This window comes from Haliotis asinina, chromosome 4 (assembly GCF_037392515.1).
Source record: "Haliotis asinina isolate JCU_RB_2024 chromosome 4, JCU_Hal_asi_v2, whole genome shotgun sequence".
Lineage (NCBI taxonomy): Eukaryota > Metazoa > Mollusca > Gastropoda > Lepetellida > Haliotidae > Haliotis > Haliotis asinina.
Genome location: NC_090283.1, coordinates 40,866,802 through 40,894,494, shown reverse-complemented (window position 1 = coordinate 40,894,494; position 27,693 = coordinate 40,866,802). Strand labels below are relative to the sequence as shown.

Here is a 27,693-nt window from a genome sequence, read left to right as displayed (position 1 = left end):
TCATCTTTAAGTATTGATAATCAAACATGTTAATTTTGAAATCTTTCCGACAATTATTGTGTTATTTACATGTGTTTGAGTTAAGCTTATTACAAATTTCAAAGAGGGGGTGATGTTTTTCATTTGCGGTTCAGTGGATTTGCAGTATGAGAAACTATAAGAAAGGCAGCAAGTTGCCCAATTCATGTTTTAAAACAGAACTTCTCATTATACCTCTATTATTTTTTCGGTCCACCAGTGTATGCTGGCTAAGATTTGACATTTTTGTATGTGTGCATGTAACATCAGCATTTACAAGACCTCAAGAGTGCTTGTACGCAATAGGCTTAATAGGTATTGAATTTTCACATAAATATTTGCATTTTATCTGTACCTCTGATTTACCCATGCTTTATGCACAGACCTTTCCTCACACTGGTTTTGTAAGATTATGTCAGTTTACTATTGGGCTTTCCCCTTGTTACATTTGAAGATGCCCTCAACAGGGGTATCAAAAAGTGGTGCCCATCATTGAGGACCTACAGGTCTTCATCAACAGTATATAAATTTGTGGTGTTTAGTAATCAAGTCTAGATAAATCATTAATTATTTATGACATTGCTATTTACAACTCCTTTACATTCATTCATTCAACCACAAAGGAAGCTGTGGGGTAGCCTTGTGGTTAATGTGTTGGCTCGTCGTGCTGAAGACGTAGGTTCGATTCCCCACACAGATATAATGTATGAAGCCCAACTTCTGGTGTTCCTTGCTGTGATGTTGCAGGAATATTGTTAAAAGCAGCATAAAACCTCACTCAGTAACAAAGACTGTATAGTATTACATGACATTTAATGCTTTTTTCTTTCAGTACCCAAATGAGATTTCAAACTTCAAGTATGATCCAGATTTTGCCATTAGAGGGCTCCATTATGATGTCAGACAGGTGAGGGTTGAAGGAATTGGAAGACAAGCTGTTGCTGGATAACAAACAATTGTTTAATACCTCACTAGGTGTGTTTTTTCAGTTATACATCATCTTGTATGTTTTATGAATCTTATCGAACAATGATTCTTTTTCAATCCAACAAAGAAACAGGCATGTTAATGACACAAGGGTTTTAGGTCTTGTAGTAGATTTCGACCCACTCAAATTTACCAATAAGATTTTACTTACTTTTAAATAAGTAACATCTTTACCTGCTGCCGGTGTTACAGTGCCAGCTGACACCTCGCGGTATACTGGGGTACAACTGCCTTAGTTCCTGTACGTAACATAAAAATAACAGACAGAAAAGTAGCTGTAGACAAACCAAGTGTCCATAGGGACGTTTCCACAGAGGAACTAATATGTATAGGAGAAAAAACGCCTCCGAAGTTTTGGTAGAGAATGTAAACCTGAGGGGTAGGGAAATCCCGAGGGGCGTAGCCCCGAGGGATTTCCCGACCCCCGAAGGTTTACATTCTCTACCAAAACTGAGGAGAAGTTTTTTCTCTTGCTTATAAACCGTCATTTTAAATATTGCGTTATAAGGAATTAGGACCTCACTATACCGCGAACATTCGGAATGACAGCAATGTCGCAACTCTAATGCACAAGTTAGAAAACGCACGGGATTTTCACGCAGTGCACGTGTTTTTTGTGAGTCAGTCAGTTATATACCACGTGGTTACTTGAATCCGCTCATTGCTAACCATGGCAAACCAGAGCGAAGACGAAATGTTTTTAACACAGTCGCAGTTTAAGAAAGATGATGACAATGCTGCTGCTGCTGCTGCTGCTGCTGCTGCTGCTGCTGCTGCTGCTGCTGATGATGATGATGATGATTTTCTGTTCCGTTTCGCGGCACCTTTGACTGAGGAAGATATTGAAAGGAAATTATCTCGATGTGTTCCAAGAACGACAAGGTACAAAAATGATTGGGCGAAAGGAGTATTCAGGCGATGGCAAGAAGAGCGTCGGACGAGGTCAATGGATGCAAACATCGCGCTGTCGTCGTCCGTCTTGACTGAAGACTTGCTGGATATGACTGCTAAAGATATAAATACAGCCCTAAAGTATTTCCTATTCGAGGCGAGGAAAGTGGACGGGACTTGCTACCCAGCTGTTACTGTGTATGGGCTATTCACGGCAATAGCGTCACACTTGAAAGCTAACAAATCTCCTTACAATCTGATGGAAGGCGAAGAGTTCCAGGACAGCAGACAGGCACTGGACGCATGCATGCGTGAGAGGTCCACAGCTGGTCTTGGAGCAGACGTGAGAAAACCTACAGAGGTGATAACTCGAGACGAGGAGAACACTCTGTGGGAGAAGGGGGCTCTTGGAGAAGGCACGCCGCAAAAACTCCTGGACACAGTCCTCTACTTAACTGGTGAGTTGCATTTTGCATTTGATTTCCCTGTCGAAAAGTCGGATATTAGCAATTTTGGCATTTACAATCAAACCTTCACATCGAAAATAAATGTGATTAACTGGAACAAAATGCCCGACTTCACTTTGAGGCAAACCAAACCAAACAAAGTTTGGATGGATATTTTGAATCCCGTGTTAAGACCAAAATAGATAAACATTATATAATTGTGTACGGAATTTTATTTTCCAGGACTTAACTTCGCCTTGAGAGGTGGAAAGGAACATCGGAGTTTAAGACTACACCAACAACCTCAGATTACAGGCCCACATACAGACCAGAACGGCCGCAGGTACCTGCAGTATGTGGAAGACGTCTCTAAGACAAATGCCGGGGGAGTGAAAGACAGGAAACTGCAGAAGAAAAAGGTGCGAGCGTATGAAAATACCAAGAACCCGGAACGATGTTATGTGCGCCTTTTCATGAAGTACAAGTCACTTTGGTATGTATTAGATGTTTTCTGATACATTTCTGATACATGTTATACATTCTTTAGATATACCACTCATTTAATCACATCATGCGGGTGACTTGACCCATACTGCATGTAAATTGTCTTATAATTTTACTCCCTGATGATGATTGCACGCATTGGTTTAGGGGCATATAAATGACAAATGCAAACATTTCATACTTAATTGATTCTATGTCAACACAATTTAACTTTCCAGCCTACCATCTTCAACTCGAGCAAATGCGTTTTACTTCACCCCGATGAAGAAACCTAAGGATGGAAAATGGTACCTAGAGTCGCCCATGGGCCACAACACAATCCAGACAATGGTGAAGAGAATATGTGCTGAAGCCGGAATTGAAGGAAGGAAAACGAACCACTCGCTCAGATGCACTGTTGCTACCCGTCTCTACGAGGCAAACATAAGCGAGCAACAGATTTGTGAACAAACTGGTATGTAACTCAATGAATATCTGCAAAACACGAATGAAACTTGAAGTGACTGGGCCAAATTGCAATTTGGCGATTTTAAATGCTAGAACTTGTGATGTCAACATGTGTTATGGTTAACATGCCAAGATCCGGGTTCGAATCCCAATGATGGCTCCAAGCAAAGCGATTACAATATCATATAAATTGCTTTTCAAACGGTTATGTACAATTTGAAATGACTTATCAAGATGAATTCTTTTATTGTAGGTCACAAAAGCGAGGCAGTGAGGGTTTACAAGAGAACCAGTGATCAACAACAAGCAATGGCGTCAGATGTTCTCTCATGTTCAGCTCCAAAGAAAACTCAGACGTCTGCGACAGTGTCGGTTCCTACTTCAGAGGGAGATTCCGGTACAACACAAACTGTCGCTCACGGAAGTGTTACAATGACGTTCAATTTCAATTAAAACACTGTTGTCAGAGTTTTTGTTTTTCCTTTCCTGTGAATGCAGATTTCGGTGGCTGATCGCTCCAAACCGGTACTTTCGGGACGAGGGTTTACTCCTAGTAAAACCTGGGAATAGGTTTTACTTAAATCTAGTTAAACCTATTCCCAGGTTTTACATTGGGAGTAAAACCTCTTACCGGGTATTGGTGCAAGTAGAAAGGATAATGACCATTAAAGGCAGTGATCAGAATTAGGTTTATAAGCTAGGAATCAAAGATGAACAAACACTGCTTAGGTGACAATGATATTGTATTGGTAACTTCAATCTTAGAAAATGCACAATGGTGCCTGTCAGACAACTACAAATCGTAGAACAGGGTGAGTCAAACCCGCAAAACTATATTCAATTGACTAGGTAAACATGGACTATGGGTATCAGTCAAGGAACTATACACCCTTCACCAGGTAATAATCTCTGGATGCCTAGTAAGTAGTATTCCTTACAGTTGGATATTCAAAACAAGCCCCATAGAGCATATGAAGAAGGTGAACCATATTTACCCATGTCCGACCTCCTGAGGTCCTTCCCCAACATCCCTACGCGCAGTGGCAAATGAACGGACGTTGGAGGAGACAACTACCAGGACAACTGTCTCAGACCCCACTCCCAAGGAATTGCGCCTTTTCTGAAAAAATGATACTGCTAACTATAGTGATTGTAAATATATCCATCCTCACATTGATGGTAAGCTGAGAAAGTTCCCAATTAGACAACTTGAATCTTATAATGATAATATTAGTTTAACAGAAGATATAGGCATTTAACTGATGAAATTTGAGCTACAGAGAATAGGTTGGTATACTTTGTAGTGAAGGCATTTTTTCAGGATTACAGATAAGAGAAAACAGGTTACTCCCTAAGAAAGGCAAGGATGTGAGCTTTCAAATGATACCTAGTGTTATGAATGAAGGTTTTGTAGAAATGAATAATAAAGGCAAAAAGGGTGTGTACATAAAACACCTAACACTAGCTCCTCTCACCGGAGTAGATTATAGGAATGTTGGGTTAATTAGGGGTGGTGGATTACCGTTACACCCCTACATAGATGGTGTTTAGACAGTTATGAGCAGGTGCTGTATTAGATTTATAAGGATATTTCCTTGGCTGCAGTGCGTCTTAGGACAGAATTTCAGAACAAAATGTCTGAATAGTGTTTAGAAGAGACTTCTCAGGCTGTCGAATTTGTTCATTTTGTCGTTTTTGTGACCGGTTTAGACAACTAACATGTCATGTCCACTCTTTTCATCATTTCAGGGGCTTCTCATGAAGATCGACTCATTTCATAACATACAGTTAGGAACTGTATACAGGTAAACAACTGGGTTTTGCAAAAGTCATTTATTTATATTATCCCACCTCACACATGAATGTCGCTTTCTGATTAGCTAGGCACTATTCTATTATTTTTAATGTACCCTGCTTACAGACGATGTATTATTTTCAATTCTGAACTCTTCTGGTGCTTCATGGTAGTACTTTTTTTATCTTGAATAACATTGAATCACGCATCAAGCACAGAAATTACTGATGTTTTGCGATTGGAAATCGATGGAAAGCAGATAACTCTAAATCTGATTACCTTGTGTCATCTGACCCGTGAATAGGCCTTCAGCAACCCATGCTTGCCATAAAAGGCGACTCTGCTTGTCATAAGAGGCGACTAATGAGATTGAGTGGTCAGGCTCGCTGACTTCGTTGACACATGTTATCGGTTCCCAATTGCGCAGATCGATGCTCATGTTGTTGATCACTGGATTGTCTGGTCCAGACTCGATTATTTACAGACCACCCCCATATAGCTGGAATATTGCTGACTGCACATAAAACTAAACTCACTCACTCAGTCAATGCTATGACATGACTCCTCAAATATTCTGGATATTTCATGGCAATGAATAATCCACAGAACCATATGTTTCAAAGCAGTATCACATTTACATATAGCATCAACATGTGTCATAAATCAGAAAGTCATTGACAGCAGATGTTTTTATGGGGTATCTGTTGTTGACATGTAGGTATGGACCATCCATGCCGTAAATATAAATCTGATGCTTCAGCATGTTATTGGACATTTATATACTATAGACATTTGTACAGTGCCGATGTCCAGTTTGTGGGTTGAACTGCTCAAGGGTGCTTTGTTTTTCCCCCGATCATTGGATGCCTATCACAATGGCACATCATATTTTCAATCTAAACTCCCTGGGGATCATACAGCTCTTGCAACCTACTAGGCTGAGTTGATATAGCTTTCGAGGTAATGTGGCTTTTAGGGTACTCATTCACAGCTGGGTAGACTGGGATGCTTAGTCACAGTACTTTGTCCATGTTTACTGCATGTTGCTGTACCTGCAACTAGGTGTTTGTATGTATTCGTGTGGCCACAGGGTTGCATATTGCACACTGAAAGAGTTGGCTCCAAGATTTCTTGCACCCTTTCACAGGTGGACTCAATACTGGCACCTCCAAGCTTGCTGGATCACTAACCTGGCGCCTGGCGCCCACCATACCCCCCATTCATTTTGTTTTGATCATAATGTATATTCTGCATAAACGTATGTGCTGAGAAGTGTGAATTTACTCACAAAATGCAGAGTTGGTCATTATTCCTGATAATCTATACATAAATATTCACCACACACCAGAGGTATGAGTTATGTATGTTGATTTCCTGCAAACTCATCTGGCATTTACTTTTTATTTTTGTTAGTGGTTTTTCGATGGTGGAAAAAAATAAAAAATCGATCAAAAAAAAAGGATTAACATCAATTATTGATTGTAAAAAAGCACATTTTGATTAATTTGGATTTGTTGTTTTCGTATAACAAACCTTGAATGAAGTAAACTAACTATTAAATTTGATGGATATTTATGAACGATCATGCACTCAATAGCATAGAGCTATACACATTGTAAAATTTTAATAACATTTATTGTTTAGTTACAGTTCCAGTGTCTTTAATTTCATGCATGCATTTCATTGCATGACAGTATTAGTTATATAATTCATTAGTTAGGAAAAACTTGGAGAAAAAGTCCTTGAAATGGGGACTACATTAATTTTGTATATGTTTTGATTATAATGGATAATCATTCACCACAAGTCCTCTAATAATCGATAGTGGATTTGGTTTCCGATTCCCAACGATAAAATATATTTTTATCAATTGTCAATTGATAAATGGTTATCAGTCATTTATCTGTATGATCTATATGGGTATCCAGCCCTGTTCTTTACTTTGCATTCGATTTGTTGATGCCTCTTACTCATTCATGGTCCTGTGATCAATTCAAGACACCCACAAGTAGATGCATTAGTATGTTAGTAAATTCATATGATTTGGAAAGTTGACAGTTTCATCTGGAGAATATTTATTGAAATTTGGGCTCGAATACCAGCCTCTGAGGAGGATGGGGAGTCAACTTCACTTTTGAATTTTCATGAAGACACAGACTGTGTTTAATAACAACAAAAAAACATGGTAAGGCAGTTTAAACATTTAATCAGCACTGTGCCTTTGACTGGCAAACATTTAGTGTTAGAAGTTTAGATTATCTGAACTAAAAGGGTCCAGTAGCATTGTGTGTGTCAACAATGACATAAACTTCTAAATTCACTGCGTATTTTAGATGATTTGTGAGTCAATATGCATGTTTTCTGCGTCATGGCAAACACTGTATAGGAAAGTTCAAGGCCATCTCTGTTTCAGGGGTATGCAGGCTGTGTCAGATGTGGAGGTCAAGGCCACCTATGAGGGGACACATGTCTCCTTGGAGAAGATGAACACATTCTATGGAACAGTATGTAAACTTTCCACTGTCCTCGAGTCTGATGCTGCTAGGGAAAAGTCTGAAATACGCGTGGTAACATAAAGTTGGCAGTTTGTTGTTGCAAATTGATGTTCCCATTACAACAGTTCTGTGAGGGTTTGTGGAGCAAAGTTTCCTTGTTGATTAAATTTGATTGATCTCTCCATACGTACGTGATTTCAACATATTCAGTTGATATTGTCTTTATGAAATTTTGAGTATTAGTTTGTAGCTCTTGATACCGTTTTGTAACAGGCTTACAACATGCATTTGAAAAACTTTCAACATGCATGTTGAGACTGATGATTATTTTGAACTTTTTGAGTTCTATTTTAAAATTTTTGAAAGTGTTTTGATTAGTTTTGCTTTAATTTATGAAATATTGGTTTGACTCTGGTTTTCTAGTCAAGGTTCAAAATGCATGTAAGTCAGTTTGAGACAAGGAATATTCAGGAGGACTGATATGACATTTCACTTTTATCTTACCCCTGGAAGTCTAGGTTGGAATGTTGGTCTTCAGTAAGCTGTGCTTGTCATAAGAGGCGGCTAGCGGGATCGGGTAGTCAGGCTCACTGACCTGGTTGACACGTCATCAGTTCTCAGTTGCGCAAGTCGATGCTGTTGATCACTGGATTGTCTGGTCTCAATCAATTACTTACAGACTGCTGCCATATAGCTTGAATATTGCTGAGTGTGGCGTTAAACTAAACTCACTCACTCAGTATTAACATCAGGTAGATTGCAACTTCCTAGCATATCATTAGTTGCAGAAAAGTGAAAACATCAATTAGTGTGTGAACTTGTTCATATATCTCACCACCATTGACATCCCATAAAAACGTGCATGTGAAATCTGGAGAGGATCTGTCTGCAGTTTGTTGAATGTGCTGATAAGGGCCAATTTCTTATTAATTTCCATTTTTGTCATTGTCTTGTTTGAGTTGCTGAAACGTTTGCAATACTGTGCTTGTCTCTTTACTTCATAAACAGTGCTCACAATTGTGTTGGGATTTGGTTGAAATGTCATAGTTGTTGACAGGTTCATTATGATTACAGCCTTAACCATTGAATTTTCAACATTTAGCTGTGCCGATCCACTGAATCATGCTTGAGTGGTTCTGTGCTAATCGGCCGAATTTCAGACTGTGTTAAGACACCGAGCCTATGTTCATTAATGAAGGAGTAGGGGCTTGTATCAGATTAGACTACATGAAGCAAGGCCCTTGTCCCTGTCCTTCCACTTAGTGAGAAAAGAATATAATTGCTCATGAAATCATCACTTACCATGGAAAACTATTTATCTCAAATTGAAATTATATGCTATGGGTAACCTTGACATGTGAAATTGTTCAATGCATATTTCATGTTGGTTGTTGGCCTTTTAAGAGTTGAGTTCAAAAATATATTCAATGCATCAATTTCTCATTATATCATATGTGTAGGCATGTGTAAGTATAAAGTACAAAAATAAAGAATCAAACCATCCAACACCCCTTATGTCTTTTCTGCAGGTATGATCAAATGTTTTGATATCTAATTAATGCCCAAGATCACAGTGTTCACTCGTCAAATGCATTTTACTATGAAATCAGAAATTTGAGGGATTGGTATGCAGCCGTTCATTACGACTAATCAATCAAAAATTGATTAGTGTAATTTTTCATGCCTTCCTTGCAAGGTTATTGCACGTTAAACTGAAAAAGAAAAAAAAAAAAAAATAGTTCTCTGATTCTTTGCTTTTATTTGGAAACGGTGCAAAATGCATTGGCAAATTTCACTTCCAACTTAAATGATGCAGAATGCCTCTTTAAACATTTCAAAAGAACTGCCAGCTCATTGATGTATGTCATTACATCAATATTATCACAACAATATCATCTCATGATTGAGCTGGCAGTTCTTTTGAGATGTAGATTTAATAACACAGGCATCCTTGTAGAAATATGTGTCATTTTAGAAAGTGTTCCAAAATCGTTTGTGTTTGATTGTGATGAGAAAACTTGATCAGTTCAACACATTTATGATGGACATGTGTTCACAATCTGACTTCCTGTGTTCCAGGGTCCTATGCATCAACTTGTGGATCTGTTTGCTCTGCCGGAAGTGACACTCATATCTAACATCACTGAGGTTAGTAAGCTGTACATGCTTCATCTTCTCTCCACCGTCAGATGTTTCCTTAGAGAACCACAAGTTACAAGGAGATCAGTAATTAATGGAAAGCAACCAATGGCATTTCGAAAATAAACTGCAGTCATTTCCCTCTCTAGACATTTCTTGCTGTGTGAACATTTTAGTGATGTGATTTTATGTGCTTTGTGGGGACTTTGTGCATTGCGATAGAGTCATATGTTTACAGAGCACGTAATCTGTTTTTTTGTATGGATTTGTCTTGACAGGTTGGACACTTCACAAAAATGGTCCCAGTATTGTAACTGCTCTCCCAGTGTATCAAGAAAAGATCAATGAATACCATATGTATGACACTCTTGTTTAAATGACCTGTAACAGTTTACAGTTATACAATTTCTGTAGTATAATTATTTAGTTTATAGTAATGTTGTGTACTATCTTCATTTCAGTATTTTTTACAAAACAACATCACGTACGATCCTGAGTATGTGTTCTATGATGTGAGGGTAAGTACTGACATAGATGGGCGGAATGAAGTGATCGGCCATAAGGAATGGATTACATGTCCCTCATACAAAAAATGTTGAAACATCTGCTGCACAGAAATAAACATGAGTAGATTTGCATTGCTACAGGGATTTGTTCAGGATTCTGAAATTAGGCCCCAGGGTGGCAAATACAGGAGGTTGCCATTTGGTAGCCTAATGGTCAAAACGTTTCTGTGTTCGATTCCCAGTGACCGTGAACTGTGAGAACTGTATAATTTCACCCTTCCAAACTGTGAGACGTCCATTTCTGGTGCCTACCATAGGGATGTTACAGATATTGGTGTAAAACTGTATTCGCCAGTTCAAATAAGGGGAAACTATTTTGTTAAAGATTTTATTCTTTCAAACTGAGATGTACAAGTATATTAGTATTTCATTTGAACCTATGATATATAGGTAGGTGTTAGTGTCTCATTTAATAGCCTTGCTGTGAGAAAAATTCAAATTAATAATAGTGTAGCATCATTCCAGGATGAATATGCTGCTCAAAGCACTGGTAATAACCTGATTATTATTACCCCAAATAATCAAAGCTGTCTGTGAGGCACAAAAAGGTTAATAGTCACATGACTTATCCCAATGCATGCCCATCTTCTACTGGGTGAACAGAGGCAGTATTGAAGAGACTCACTTGTCTAAGGTGAGACCACCTGTATCACATGTTCTTAGTTGTGGGGCAGGACTGAAGTCCAAGAAACTTCCAGCAGTCAAATTTGTTGGGAATATGTAATTTGCTGTAGCTTTGGCTCCTAATATCAACCAATGAGCAAGTGTCACATGCATATGTATCCCTGGTTAACTGATGCAACATCATTAACTATATACATGTTTACTGGGCATGTATTCATTCATTTGGAGGTTATGTGGGAAACAGCAGTTCCTAGACTGCAGCTAAATGTGAGAATTGATTAGTTGTTAAGAAGTTAAGTATTTGTGATTAGTATTTTGATTCATTTACATTGTCACATATGGCAGTTCCACCTTTCATGAATGGACCACATGTAACTGCTTGATGTTGTGCCTTCTTGGGATTCGAGAATCCTGAGTTTCTAGCTTTAAGTCCAAGATTTCTTTGGCTAAGGTTGTCAGTGCACTTCTTGGTTTAGCAGTTTCTGTGTTATGGAATAGATACTGCTGGTGACTGAAAGGTCATTAAGGGTCATGGGGTAGCCTAGGGGTTAAAACGTGCACTGTTGACACCGAGGACCTGTATTCTATTCCCCACATACAGTGTTGCATCTGGACAGCGTTATTGCGTAATTTACTTAGTTTCAGTTAAACAAAGCGCTAATTTAATTTTTGATCCGTTACATGTCACACAAAATTAATATTATGTATGCAGTTTTGTATTAATGAAGTGTAATCTTTATATTTATTATTACCGGGAAATTATGAAAGACAAACAACCTTTGGGAAAACCCATTGCTTGAAAAATATACAACCATAGTACATGTCGAGAAGTAGTAGTTGTTCTGATTAGCTGTCAGATATCATGCTATTGTGGCCCGACCAATGACAGTGAGTACAACTAATGGCACTCTCAAACATGGCGGTCATGGGTCAGTGTAGTTAAAAATATTACAGAGAGTTTCAACAGGTGGGACTTTGAATGTTTTCTCAATATCAATGATGTGTGAGCCTAAGAAATGATGCATTACTGACTCTTTCACAAAAGATTATGTAAGAAAAGCCAATATGAATGCCGGCATGTGGCGATCGAAAATGTAAGTGTAAAAGATTGCGAGGTTGTAAATGCTTCAAGTCTGTTTTCGTTAAGATTCTTACAACTCCTTGGATACCCACATTTGAAAAGTTGATGAGTTGCATAACCCACATTTGTTAATTCTTAGATGCAACACTGCACATGGGTGCAATGCGTGAAGCTCATTTCTGGTGTCCCCAGCAGTTATGTTGGTGGGATATTGATTGAAGTTAGATGAAACCAAACTCCCTCGCTTACTGTGAAGTCATTGTGTTATTGTGCTATGTGTCTGTTACAGAATGCTGTGCAGGGTGTTCACTCCTCTGGGCTGCTGCATCAGAACATCATGGAGAACCTAGGTGAGTGGTAGGGCAGTGCATGCTTAGGAGTGCATGGTTGGGTGAGTTTCTGAGTGAGTTTACTTTTACGACACACTCAGCAATATTCCAGCTATATGGTGGCGGTCTTTGAATAAGTGTGTACCAGACAATTCAGTTATCAACAGCATCAGCGTCAATCTGGGAACCGATGACGTGTCAACCAAGTCAGAGAGTCTGACCACCCAATCCTGTTAGTCAACTTTTACAACAAGCATAGTCACCTTTTATGGTAAGCATGGGTTGAAGAAGGCCTATTCTTCCCTAGACCTTTATGGGTAGCATGGGTGGGTGTCCATAATAGATAAACTTTTCATCTTTCTCTGTGACCAAGTGCTTCTGTGGTCAGGTTTCCATCATTAATGAATCAATTTGGTGACTGAACTGCACATGCAACATATGTCATATTTTGGATTTCACTTTCTTAGTAAAGTACAAATTCTAGTACTTTTTTCAGTTGAGTCCCATCTGGGATTCGAACCCGCACCCTCAGATTCAGGCACCTAATCGCCAGCACACAAAGTCAGCCGCCTAGCCCGTTCAGCCACCGCGACTTCCACTAAAAATGAAAGTCGGACAACTGGTAGTCTAGACTGCGTACTTTGTGTACCCCTCTGATGAGTGTAAATTGGCACGGCTCCCACGGCTGAACTGCACATGGCATCCTGAAACTTCTGAGAGAGTTGTGAGTGAGGTGGATGCACCTCAACTGACAAGCATTCTGCTGTATGCTCATACATTTGTTGCTTGTTTTCAGAAACAACTTTACAGAAGGGAAATGAAACCAAACTGTTGTTGGAGAGGTTGTCTAGTGCAGGGAAAAAACTCTTCCTCATCACAAACAGTGGCTTCCCTTTCATGTGAGTCAATTCTGTCATGTTAGGCAGTGAGGAATGAATTGCTTTTTAATGCCTCTAACCAACCAGTCTGTAAATAACTGAGTCTAGACCAGACAGTCCAGTGAATAGCATCGATTGACAGAATTAAGATATGGTGGCATGTGTCAACAAAGTCAGCAAGTTTGACCACCCAATCCCATTAGTCGCCTCTTAAGACAAGCATCGATTGCTGAACACCAATTGTTACATGGGTTCATGGGTTTTATGGGATGAAAAACTTGAATGGACATTACTCTACGTTAACCAACTTATATTTTGTTTTGTGTACGTTACTTTGTGTGTTTCAGACATGCTGGTATGTCATACATGATCGGTGCAGACTGGCAGGACCTGTTTGATGTCATTATCACTAATGCTAGAAAACCAAAGTTTTTCAATGAAGCTTCTCGGTAAGTGAACCTGCAACACAAGTTCTTTAAACATGAAGAAGAATTAGTGTGCAAAATAGCCACTGGTCCACTTGCCTGTGGCTAGTAAAAATCCAGTCGGTCCAGCAAATTTTCACAGTCACTGGCTTGAATGGCTAATGAATTTTCATGGGATCATTTTGTAAATATGTCACTCTCTCTGACTTGTTAAAGTTATACAAGACTTTAAAATCTGATAAAAATGTTCATCATATTAGCAGCTTCATGATAAAACCTGTGTCTACATTTGTATTTCGGGCTAGTGAATTATTTTGTTGGCGAGTAACTTTCAGGCATATGGAGCCTGACTGGCTAGCAAAATTTGGAAACTATTTTGCACACTGAGTGAGTGAGCGAGTTTATTTTTATGCTGCTTTTAGCAATATTCCAGCAATATCACGGCAGGGGACACCAGAAAATGGACTTTGCACATTGTACCCATGTGGGGAATCGAACCTGAGTCTTTGGCATGGCGAGCGAACGCTTTAACCACTAGGCTACCCTGCCGCCCTGCACACTGAGAAGAATGCCTGAACTATTACACCACCAGCACACTTGAATGCATCAGAGACTTGCATGCATGTATCTTACAGTCAATCAGCAATGCCTATTGATGCTTATGTTTTTATCCAGCATGTGTATAATTCTGTCTGAAGGTATGAAATCTGATTATAGTGATTGTAAATGACAAAATACTGATAAAACCGATCATTAGTATATTTAGCTCTTGATGGACAGAAGGAAACACAAGACATTCACATGAACTGAACTTTCAGGCCATTCCGCACGTACGACCCAGCCTTGTTCAGTCAGTCCTGGGACAGGGTTCAAACACTGGAGAAAGGAAAAGTCTATCAGCAGGTACATGATGTATCATACTTTACCAAGTTCCCTATGGACATAATTACCATTATATAAAAAAAAAGCCTGGGTGTACACATGGCTATAATGCTTTACAAGCTATTGGGTTTACACAAAATCATCGCCTTGCTGCGCTCCTGGCAACAGGCACAAGAAATAATAACAAATAATAGAAAATTCATTCCATAATAATGAGAAAAGTCTTGTAGAGAACACTCCATTTCTGCTTTTGATTATATCACTAGCATGTGGTAAGAATCACTATAGGTATACTACATAGAGTGCCTTCTTCCTAGCATAAGTAGTCCTTACACAGGTTTGTTGAACAGTATTTGTGATGCATCTTGTATGTTTCATATGGATCAAAATTAACACATCTTTTGATAAAATATTAAAGAATATACTACAGATGGCTGCGTATATCGACTTCATCCTCTCAGCAAGTAAGACTGTCAGTCTAATTTTTGTTGTCTGCAGTCTGAGATGATCTGTGATATAAATGTTGATGAATGTTGTGATATATTTATTGCTGATACTGTTTTAATGTCATCCACCAGGGCAACTTCTACCTGCTGACCCAGATGACCGGCTGGTACGGCTCAAGGGTTCTGTATTTTGGAGACCATGTTTACAGCGATCTGGCTGTGAGTGTGTATGAAGGGAGATAACTGTAGTACTTTAGTTGGTTGGTTGTGGTGTGTAGCCACACTCAGCAATAGTCCTGCCCTATGGTGGCAGTCTGTAAATGATTGCGCCTTAACCAGGCAATCCAGTGATCAAGAGCATGAGCATCTAACTACACAATAAGGATACAGTGACATGTGCTAATTAAGTCAATGAGCCTGACCACCTGATCCCGTTTCTTGCCTCTTATGACAAGCATGGATTACTGAAGACAAATTCTAATTTGATTTTCATTAGTCTGTTAGTACCTCTACAAAATAGGGACAAATATTCTTTAACCAACTTAAAGTGTACTAGTAACTTGTAGTTTCACATGCCTGTCAGCAGTGTGTGAAACTCATAAATATCCCATAAAACCCACATGGCTGATAACTGCAAAATGCTTTAGGCCCTGGTAACATGTAAGCAGCCCTGTATTAAAAATAGGAAGTGGAGATAAGGTGTTAAGATACTGTAATTAATGAATTACTTATATTGAGGTTAACTTAAACAGCTGCAAATGCAATTTTATGAAACATAACTTGGTGGTCACTGTTGATTCATTCAGTGTCACTGCCATCTGAATCAGAAAAAAAGCAGGCAAAGTCAGAATCAGTCTCAGTATTTTTGACAAGAATGTTCTATACATGTTCTTCATGCAGTCAACACAGGGGATTTGTAACTCTCCATGTGGAAAGTAAAAATGTGCAACTGCAAATTTAAAAATTGAAATTGGTCCCTGAAAGCATTCTCTAAACCAATCATGTTAAGTGTTAGATAAATGGGTAGTCTGATCAGTGGAAAATATGGTTTGACTGATCATGAACTATACATGCAGACGTCATCTAGCAACCACAGTTGTAAATTATTTTCGAAATGTTTCCTGCAGTCAATCACATGGTGAATTATATACCTTGAGAAATGTACTGGCCCACAGGACTGGCTCAAAAGTAAAGGTGAAGGCCACCATGTAACTAACAAGCAGTGGGCTGCCAGGCAGACGCTATTTCATACACCTCTGTCAGTGTTATTACAGTGGACTCAATCACATAAACATTTTCTCAAGAACTGATGCCTGGACTTAATTATTTGTTCACTGCCATTTCAAAGTTGGCATCTTGCTGCAGTACAGTTGTTCCTGTAGGCTTGTTTGTTTATACTGATGATTGAAGCTCATCAACAATATTTCCTTCCCTTCCAGGATCCATCATTACGTCATGGCTGGAGAACTGGTGCTATCATTCCTGAGCTGGAGGTAGGAAATCATGATGTCATTATAAATTAGTTGTAAACTTTAACTACTCATCAGGATACTTTCATTCAATATGTAAGTCAGATTTCCCAGCATCATTAATTATTGGACCCAGTCACCATCACAGCTACACTCCTACATGGGGTAGCCTGGTGCTTAAAGCATTCACTTGTCATACTGGAGGCTTAGACATCATGAGAAGGTCACAAGTTTCGTATTATTCATATGTAATGAGACCTTGTTTTGTTATTTTTATGGTTTCAAACCCGGACCGGTTTCATAAAGAGGTTGCGGAAGAATTGTGTACTGAAGAACACTTTTAGCATGACGTCACACTGTAATCACCCTTGGTAACTGACGTCATGATGTATGTCGCTTGTCATTACCTCGAACAGCCTTTAAACAGTAAACTACTCCGTAGGACCTCATTTCTTGGTTTGCAGTTGCTTCATTCAACATTGCGGTTATGTTTTTCGACTGATATAATGCCTCAGTCCAGCTTACAATTAAACAGTGACATGCAACTTTCGCATTGTTTACATTCCCACAATGCATATAGGTTGTAGAGTGGATGAATACACGTTTTTGTTATGAATGTAAATGAAGTTCCGTCACAACGTGATGTAATTGAGTGATCGTCGGCAGTCCAATTAAATCTTTAGAATCTCAGGTCAAGTCATTATGACACAGGTCAGCCTGATACGACACTCATGTGACATACGAGATTAGTATGCACCTACCCACACGTTCACCACATGGGCAGTCAAATGTGTGAAGCCCTTCCTAGTGTCCCCCGCTGTGATATTACTGGAATCGATTTATGCAATTTGAACGTGATGGCATGTCAACCAAGTCATAGAGCCTGACGACCCAGTAACATTAGTTACCTTTTATGACAAGCTAATATACATGGCGATATGCAGTACCTTTATACAACTTCTTCTATATAACAGTGGCTAAAGTCAGATTTTCTCTTTTCTCGCACAGAAACATTACATGAAAGCAACTCATTACAAACAGCAAATACCTGATGCATTTGTGCATTTTTTGCTTTGATCAGGAAATTAGGCTCTTATTCTTTGCAGACAGAAAGAAATGTGAAATATTTATTGTCTACTTCAGGCTGAAATTGAACAACAGAATGACCCTGCATACAAGTCAGCTGTGAGATGGCTAGTGTCTCTGCAACAACTCATAGAAAAACACCAGGTGAGACATTGTGTGTATGTGTACGATATATTTTGTGTGAAATCAGACTGTATGGAGCCACCCCATGTATCAAACCCTTACCATGTCAGTGTGCTGACGGAGTTAACCTCTTTGTTCATGTGGAAAAACTGTCCAACGTTGCAATAGATAGTTCGTGGTATGAATCCCATGTCAGGACTCAGCAGTTTCATACCTTCAAAATATAGACAGCTGTACCACCAGAGTAGATATAGGATAGGGTATAGGATATTTATGTAGCCCACATGTCCACACACAAGTGCATGTTCAAGGCGCTGGTATTTTTTCCCTCAGTCATTGGATGTCAATCTTAAAAGCATGTTGTATAATCAATCTCAACTGCCTTGGGAATATAGAACTCTTGCAGCAACTAGATGGACTGAGCTATTGTGGCTTTCTCATCCTAACGTGGTACCCATTAACAGCTGGGTGGGCTGGGACACATAGTCATGTTACTTTGTCCAAGTTTGCTGCACGTTGCTGTACCCACAAGTAGGTGTTTGCACATACTCATGTGGCCACCATCATGTGGTTTTTTTTTAAGTGCACAGGGTTGTGCACTGAACTCTAGGGACTGGTTTTTACACCTGGTTACAGGTAGGCTTGATCCCAACACCTCAACTTTACTGGATCACTGGCCTGGTGCTTTAGCCAGGTTGCCCACCAAGCATGTTCATGTGTGAGAAATAGATGGTAAAATCCCAGTGTATGTGAATCTTCTAGGCCCCTACTCCACCAATGGATATGGCACCATGTCTAAGTATGAGAAATATAGTTGAGATATCAAACTGTCAGTGTGTCGATGTCTCTGTAGTGTGATGTACTATGAGTCTAAGTTTTAAGGTTGTGCATGTGCAGTTATGCTATTATTCACTGCTAGGTTATGCATACTTTGTGACAATTTCACTTTGTTCTGATATACTAAGGTTATTCAAGTTTCGTTTTAAGCCAAACTACTTGCAACAATTTCCAGTCCAGTTCGACAAAAAAGCAATGGTCGAATTGCAAGGTGTAAAGTTTTGAATATTTATTTAATATATTGAAGCACATTATTGCACCTCACACATATCTTGTAGATATTGTGTAGCTTAGAGACCTATCTTGCAGTTTTGTTTATTCCTCAGTGTCAAGAATGTGCCGAACAGAAAGAAGTGATACAAACGTGGCTGGAGGAGAGGGATGATCTCAGGTGAGACTGTGCTAAATCATCTTGTACCAGGCTTGGGTAGATTATTATGTCTGTATGGAGTGAAGTGTATTGTGTATTCGTAACAAAGCAATGGCTGTTTATGTTCAACAAGACTGTTTCAGTAGCTTTCACTGACTTGGTTGACCCATGTCATCGGTTCTCATTTGTGCAGATCGATGCTCATGCTGTTGATCATTGGACTGTCTGGTCCAGATTCAGTTATTTACAGAATACCACCATATAACTGGAATGTTGCTGAGGGCGGCATAAAACTAAACTTACACACTCACCCACCCACTGACTCTCTTTATGTTATGTAACAAACATGAAGATGTATGCTAAAATACTTTTCTGATAATCAGCCCATTGCAAATGTTAATTTCAGTGTTTAGAGACGAGTTTGTCAAAGATGGTGTTTTGCAGCTTTCTTTTTATGTTGTGTATACTACCTGCCAACAGTTTAGACTCACTATTGTATATGCAGCTACTTACTCCGGTCAATTGTTCTCAATCAGATATTGTGAAATATTCCATACTGTTTCAAGGTACTGTTTAAACATGAACTTATGTATTGTATAACAAAGGCTATTGTCATGAGTTTAATAAATGATAAAACTCATGTGAAAATTGGCTATTTCTTAAAAAAACTTTACACCAAAACACAACTGTTCACATACACAATATTTGCACATGCTTTTCAGCAGTTTGATACATGATCCTCGTGCAGTTCATATGCATAAATTTTGCTACATTGTGGTCTATTTTGCTTTTATTGGGCCTGTAGATTTCATTCTGGACCTGTAGATTTCAAAGCCTGCAGGTAGCAGCAGGCCCTGATGGCCAGCTGATAAATCAAAGTATTGCAAACACTGTCTTGATTTTCCTTCTGTTGCAGAAACTTCACAAAAGCAGTGTTCAATCCAAGGTTTGGAAGTCTGTTTCGGACGTACCACAACCCGACCTATTTCACTCGCCGCTTGGCCAGGTTTGCTGACATCTACATGTCGAGTCTGACAAACCTGCTGCACTACTCAGTTGACCACTCCTTCTACCCACACCGAGTGCTGCTGCCACATGAACCAGGACCTTTCTCCAAGTACTGAGCGGACACAATATATTGAAATTAGAATGGACTGTCATGGATTGGACACTTCAGTAATTCAGTGGAAAAGTCATCAGGGGAGAGATTGACATTTCAAATAGGTCATGGACCTTACTCCTGATGGGAGCATCGTGATCTACTGGAGTACGATCAGGACCTGTTGTCAGTGAAAAGTGGGACTAGTTGTTTGAGGATAATACTGACACTGAAGTATCAATGGACAACAGCACCAGTGCTGGTTCAAGTACTTGATACCAGCATGCAAACATTGATGGTGTGCTGAACTAGCTATGTATCTAATATTGACACTGAAGCATTGATGTCAAATGTATTTGTACTATATATAGGACTTACTGAGAGTCTACTGCATTAATTATAATGCCAGGAGATTATGCTAACATTGAAGCATTGGTAGTCTCTGCACTGGTACATAGACCAAATACTGACATTAAAGCATTTGTGGTACCTGGACCCTTTACAGACACTGAAGCAGTGGTCCTCATCTGCACTGGTACATGGACCTTGCATAAACACTGAAGCATTAATAGTCTACTACACTAACTTGACGTAGTATGGACATTGAAGCATCAATAGTCAATAGCATCAATATACTTTGAAGCATCACTGAAGCATCACTAAAGCATCATTGAAGCATCAGTCACTAGAGTACGTATAGACACTGATGCATAGATAGTCTACTAAACTGGTACATGGACTGAGTATGGGTATTAAAGCATTGACACTCTACTGTACTAGACTGCATATAGACATTGATGCACTGATTGTCTACTAAACTGGTACATGGAGTGACTATGGACATTGAAGCATTGATAGTCTACTGTACTGACACCTAGACCCAGTAGCAGCGTAGGCATTAAAGTGTTGATGATCTACTATGCTAGCAACTAGACCCAGTATAAACAGTAGGGCGTCAATAGTCACCTACAGTGGCACATAGACCCAGTACAGACAATGAGGCGTCAGTAGTCACCTACAATGGCACCAAGACCCAGAATAGACAGTGAGGTGTCAGTGGTCACCCACAATGGCACCTAGACCCAGTATTGACATTATGTGTTGATCGTCTACTTCACTACCATCTAGACCCAGTATAGACAGTGAGGCAACAGTAGTCGCCTACAGTGACACCTAGACCCAGTATGGACTGTGAAGCGATGATAGGTCACTATATTGGCACCTAGACCCAGTTTGGACTCTGATGTGTTTATCGTCTACTGCACCCGGTACCTAGATCCTGTGCATACAGAGAAGCATCAGTAGTCAACTACAATGGCACCTACACCCAGTATGGACATTGGAGTGTTGATAGTCTACTGCACTGGTCACAAGACACAGTATCGATACTAATGAGCACACTACATGTGCTTAGATATGGAATCGGTACTGAAGCATTGATAGTCTACTGCACAATCCACAAGACACAGTATCGATACTAATGAGCACACTACATGTGCTTAGATATGGAATCGGTACTGAAGCATTGATAGTCTACTGTACTAGCCACAAGACACAGTATCGATACTAATGAGCACACTACATGTGCTTAGATATGTAATTGGTATTGAAGCATTGATAGTCTACTGCACTAGCCACAAGACACAGTATCGATACTAGTGAGCACACTACATGTGCTTAGATATGGAATTGGAATTGAAGCATCGATAGCCTACTGCACTAGCCACAAGACACAGTATCGATACTAATGAGCACACTACATGAGCTTGGATATGGAATCGGTATTGAAGCATTGATAGTCTACTGCTTCGATGCCTGGACTCAAGCAGTGACAGTGTACAACATGAGTGACTTGGGTCAAAATGGACATGAAAGCATTGGAAGTCTTAAGGACTGAAAGGTGGAACTGTAGCTGATATGACTGATATAATACCTCTCATGCTTTTGCTAATCAGTGTAATTTTTTATTTTCACAAAATAAGCAGAACTCATATTTTATGTAAGATTCACAGATGTATCTTACTATTTTAACAAGGCCTCTGACTGCCTTTGCCTAGATGTTTACATACTGTGATGTATTTTAACTGTCCTAATCACGGGTTGATCATATGTGACCAGTTAAGCATTTGTTGTCGGAATCTCACTCTGACATGACATGATGTCATGTTAGAACATGTCAGTATAATTGTCTGCAATGGAAACAAGCTAGGAAACAAAACATATCTACACCAACCTACACAGAAATGCTATGAGCCTTAGCCAGCAAAACTTATTTCCGAAATATTTGTTATTTGCACGAGCCCATTTTATCCTGTGATTTGGTTTGGTTTTGTGTTTGTTTAAGGCAGCACTCAGCCATGTTCCAACTATATGATGGTGGTCTGTGAGTAATGAAGTCTGGACCAGACAATCCAGTGATCAACGCAATTGGGATAGGATGAAATGTGGTCAACCTACTTAGCCAATATGACAATCCGATTCCCTTAGTCACTGCTTATGTCAAACATGGGTTCTAAGCTAGATGTCATGGATCCTAGGACCCTATGAACATTAGATGGTACGATGTACTTGCAATGTTTGAAGGTCACACTGTAATGTTGAAGGCTAATGTTTTCACTATTCTCAGATGCTACAAGTAGTGATTATAAACTGTAAAATTAAGAATATTGTACGGTACATGGACTGAACCATGCTGAAACCATGTTCTGATGTTGACTAATTCAAATGCTTACATCAGTCTTAAACATGATATCCTCAGTATATTAATTCATCACGAAAGATGTGGACACAGTTGTCTCCTTAATTGATGCATCATAGGAATCTTAAGTTTCTTCAATGACATGAAAATGTAACAGTCAGATAGATTTTCCTTCAAGGTATTATTACACACAAGGCAATTTCTTTGTGACAGACTTGCTGTTATTTTGTTCCAGAAGAAATGCTTGTCATAGCCCTTTCTTCTTGTTAGTAAACATGTTCAGATAACACATGTCATGTAGAAACAGACTCTTTTAGAAGACTGCGTGGCATATTGTTAATAATCCACTGGCTTTTTACAAAGCTATGATACTTTATGGATAACAAGCCCTTTACTTCGTTCTGATGCAACATTTCAATACAAATTCTCATACCACTGCCAAGCAAAAGTAAAACCACAGTTTAAGAATACATACAAAAATGTTGCATGATAATATAATAAAGAAGTTGTTATCAATGAACTACCATATCTTTCATATTATCCATCACCTAGAATGCCAATCAAACAGAACTCTGGCTCTTCTACAAATATTGGATACAGAGTTCAAAATACGTTATATTGTTTCAGGATCACTTTTCTCGGCAACTGTTTATTCCATACAGCTTCTTGTAAGAGTTTCTTTTGAGATGTTAATGTTATTCTGCTAAAAAGTCCCAAAATGCTGCATATATTAAGCTTGGCATGTCCTTTCATATTTCATTTATGTGTGTATGTATTAGCCCTTCTTTATATCACTGCCATTTCACACATGGTGTGTGTTATAATCACATGCTCAAAATTTTACAGCAAGTTATTTTATGAGATTAGTTGAAATCAAATGCAATAATAGCAGGTGTAACAAATTGTGGCTATTTTTCATTACTTGGTTTATTTGTTTTGAAACAGATTCAACTAAACTGTTCTCTTCAAATTTGAGCATGAGGAAAAATATGAACAGAAATGCTTTGCACTATTGGTATACTTCAATTTTTCTTTCATCCCTTCCCCGTTTTGAGATCAGTGATTAGAATTGATTCAATGTACTCATAAAGACCTTAGGCAAAAGTTGAAATGGTTAAAGGGAGGTCAGGATCATTGACTTGTCTGACTGGAAGTTCATTTCATGGTCATGGTTGAGAAATATTTCCCCATGGACAAAACAACATATCCTGAACACACTAATTGACATGTATATCATTACAAAATCAAATCAACCCACTCACATTCAGAACTGAAAGCATTTAGCACACGCTCCAGTAATGAAAACAATTTTTTTCATATTATTTCTTCTTTGTTAATGACTTTCGTCATCACACTAGGAAACCAAGTAATTGAAAAAACATATTGCTGTTACAAACTGTGACTTTTGTTAACCCTGTGATACGTTTGTGAAATGTTTGACTTTTGTGTGATTATTTTAAGACTATCATAGGTGTCTAGACAGGTTAATGTGTAGTATAGGTTTATTTTTAAGCAACGTTTTTGTTGCAACTTGTTATTATTTCAGCAAGAATTTTATGTATGCAAATGCTGGCACTGTATGCATTGGTGTTTGTTGTATTGTAGGATGATTGTTGTGGTTAACTGAGATATATTATTGTTAATTATGTGTATTTTAGGATGAAATACAGAGACAGTTAATGACTATTCTGAATCAGATGAAGATGTTTGTTTGTTTCATCTTTTGCTTCATTGATGTCCTTCCATGGCACAGGGGTCATACTGATGGTCAATGATGATGATATGTCCACTGCAAGGGATACAAAGGCCATAATTCAATGGCCAGTTATGTTCACATATCCACCCATATAGGGGGCAGCGGGCACAATTCAAAGGCCGATGTTCACATGTGTACCCATACGGAAGGAAACGGACACAAACATCACAACCTAAAGGCCAGTGACCTTCACATGTCTACCCATATCGAAGGGAATGGACACAAACATCATAACCCCCAAAGGTCAATGATGTCCACATGCCTACCCATATAGAAGGGAACGGACACAAACAGCATAACCAAAAGGTCAATGGTGTTCACATGTCTACCCATATAGAAGGGAACGGACACAAAAATCCAATTTCAAAGGTCAAGTCAACGCTCTTCTTCATATGTCCACCCATAGTCAGCAGTTTGTTACACCCGTCGGTTGGTTTTATCCGTTATGGTAACTGTATGGAGTGTCCGTAGAAAGTCATTTATGTGTAGGTGCACTTTTGGAGATATTAAATGCGATAACCTATGCGCATGTGGTCAAATTACAAGGCTACCGCACGGTGGGAGAAACGAAAAGAACAAACGCTGAATGATACATAAATAGTTCTAAAAGCATCCAGGAATATACTTTTTTATATAAGATGTTTTAATCACATTAAAGATAACACCGAAAGTACAAACGTATGTGATATAACTGAATATACAGTGTTGATCTCTCTATTAACATCAAGCATTACACACCGCAACCTCTGATTAGTTTACAACAAGTTAAAAGTGCATTTTCAGCATATTATACTTCTGTGTAATGTGCAACTAAGCAAACAAGCAAAATGGTGCAAATACAGCAAAAATACGCAATGTTAAAATTCACAAGTGCTTCTCCCAACAGAAGATTACTGTGGCTCTTTTTATATACATCACATTAAGACAAAAACACCCAAACATTTAACTCAATTAGGAGGCTGTTGTTTTCGTGTGTGTAAAAACGTTTCTCGTATATGCATTCCATTTAAGCGGATGCAAATTCAAACTTTATGTGTGTATCACGTAATCGTTATTGCGATATAAACTATATTGCAAAGGGCATACAAGTGTGTCACTAATGTTAAAATGTAGTCGGGAGTCGCAATGTATCGGCGTGTTAGGCTGAATACCATGCCGTTCTTTCAATCCATTTATTTTGGTCAGTGCATCAAAGTCCTGACAGGTTTCAGTACCAATCACAACTATTTAACATACACGTAGCTACTAGTAGTGTTAACAGGAAATGCTGCAACACTTGAACAGAGGTTCGCTTCTTGGTTATTGTTTAACACCTCACCCTGTTAGTAAGTAATGGAGTCTTTCCTAGACAAGCCTGCAATCAACTTCATCTGCATCGATCTACTAAACTGGGATACGACGGCATCTATCAACCACGTCAGCGAGCGCGACTACCCCACCGCGATACTTGCGTTTACGACAAGCATATGTTGAATTCTAACCTGTGTTCACGTGCCCAGGGAGAAGGGCAATTAGACATCGAAGCAGAGAATTTTAGAATCAAAACTGATGAGGTGAGCTGAAATTTCTTGCACTTTCGATTGTATTTGTATTTAGGTGTGTCAGATTATGTGGTGTGTGTGCGTGTGTCTGTGTGTGTGTGCATGCGTTTGCATGTGTGTGTGCCTTGGGACATTGTTCTACTAATTAGTGAGTGACTATTATTCCAGTAATTCACTTCACCCATGAGTGATCTCGAACACGGGTCTTCTGCGTCACGAATGAACTATTTAACCACTAGGCGACTCAACGCCAAAGTCAGTTAGGCTGACATATCGTCTACGAAATTAACATATTTTACAGAAAGGGAAGTCAATAAATTAAAATAATAAAATATAATGAAATGGAACACAGAAACTTTCTTCATTTTTATTTCTGTGTCATGAGGTTGATCCCTTTAATTTCTGATCCAGTGTCGATTATTTACAGACCATCCCCGTATACGAGTGCGGCGTTAAACAAGTTCAAGCAAACCAAACCTAGTTCCTTTCCTGCAGTACTTCTTATTAACTCTGCTTGTAGGTACATATATGCTATGTTCCGATTGGTACTGGAACTGTGGTGACCTCGACTTCAATTTTACATATACATGCATATATTCTAGATTTGCATGCACTGGTGCTCCTGGATAGTTGTTTCAGGGTCTGCAACACAGGTGCCAATAACAGAGTGTTTACATATCGTAACGTGGGTCATCGTTACCATACAACTAAGTGTCCATCAGCACCATCAGACCCGTGAAGGCCCCGGGTAGAACAGGCCTTCAGCAACCCATGTTTGTCATAAAAGGCGAATCAGCTTGTCGTAAGAGGCGACTATCGGGATGGGGTAGTCAGGCCCTCTTACTTGGTTGACACATGTCATCGATCTCCAGTTGCGCAGGTCGATGTTCATGCTGTTGATCACTGGATTGTCCAGACTCGATTATTTACAGACCGCCGCCATATAGTTGGAATATTGAGGCATAAAACTAAACTCACTCATCCAGACAACGCCTAAATTCTGTAGGATCGAGAGCAAGACGACCAATCATAGTACACTCGTCACCAATCAGCTGCTGGTGCCATGCACGTGCTCGATGGAACCTAGGGACATGGCGAAAAATGAAAACAGATACAGTCGAACCCCATTGTCTCGAACTCGGTTGAGACGAATTCTCGGATGTGTCGAACTGACATCTCGGTCCCTGCCGATTTCCTTATATTTATCATTATTTTTACCCTGATGTGTCGACTGTATTTACCGCATAAGACAGACTGGAGGGCACGAGTCTGGAGACAGACTGGCACAGCACATGATCAGAGTAACATTCAAGCTGATGTACCATCTGAGGACAATGTTTCATTTCACTTAAACTCAACGAATATTGAATCAGTTGCTTCACTGCATGTTCTAGCATGCCGTATAAAGAACCCGTGAAGGTCCCGGGGTAGAATAGGCCTTCAGCAACCCATGCTTGCCATAAAAGGCGACTCAGCTTGTCGTAAGAGGCGACTAACGGGATCGGGTGGTCAGGCTCGCTGACTTGGTTGACGCATGTCATCGGTTCCCAATTGCGCAGATCGATGCTCATGTTGTTGATCACTGGATTGTCTGGTCCAGACTCGAGTATTTACAGACCGCCGCCATATAGCTGTAATATTGCTGAGTGCGGCGTAAAACTCAACTCACTCACTCACTCACTCCCGTATAAAGTGCCCGTTAAGCACACTAACAGTTGCATTCACCTATATAGTATAAATGACCTCATTTCGTTTAACTTT

General features: G+C 39.3%; 1 protein-coding gene across 1 annotated transcript in view; it reads left to right on the top strand.

The window, feature by feature from the left end:
• LOC137281571 (5'-nucleotidase domain-containing protein 3-like) overlaps window positions 1-20,426 on the top strand; it is a 39,484-nt gene extending 19,058 nt beyond the window's left edge. The window contains exons 3-16 of the mRNA XM_067812883.1: window positions 851-925; window positions 5,043-5,098; window positions 7,502-7,592; window positions 9,663-9,731; window positions 10,184-10,240; window positions 12,283-12,343; window positions 13,119-13,221; window positions 13,548-13,649; window positions 14,444-14,528; window positions 15,086-15,172; window positions 16,393-16,446; window positions 17,566-17,652; window positions 18,795-18,859; window positions 19,755-20,426. Of these exons, the coding sequence (XP_067668984.1) occupies window positions 851-925; window positions 5,043-5,098; window positions 7,502-7,592; window positions 9,663-9,731; window positions 10,184-10,240; window positions 12,283-12,343; window positions 13,119-13,221; window positions 13,548-13,649; window positions 14,444-14,528; window positions 15,086-15,172; window positions 16,393-16,446; window positions 17,566-17,652; window positions 18,795-18,859; window positions 19,755-19,962 (1,200 nt within the window). The 3' untranslated portion in view covers window positions 19,963-20,426. The remainder of the gene's footprint in view (window positions 1-850; window positions 926-5,042; window positions 5,099-7,501; window positions 7,593-9,662; window positions 9,732-10,183; window positions 10,241-12,282; window positions 12,344-13,118; window positions 13,222-13,547; window positions 13,650-14,443; window positions 14,529-15,085; window positions 15,173-16,392; window positions 16,447-17,565; window positions 17,653-18,794; window positions 18,860-19,754) is intronic.
• Window positions 20,427-27,693: the final 7,267 nt, after the last annotated feature.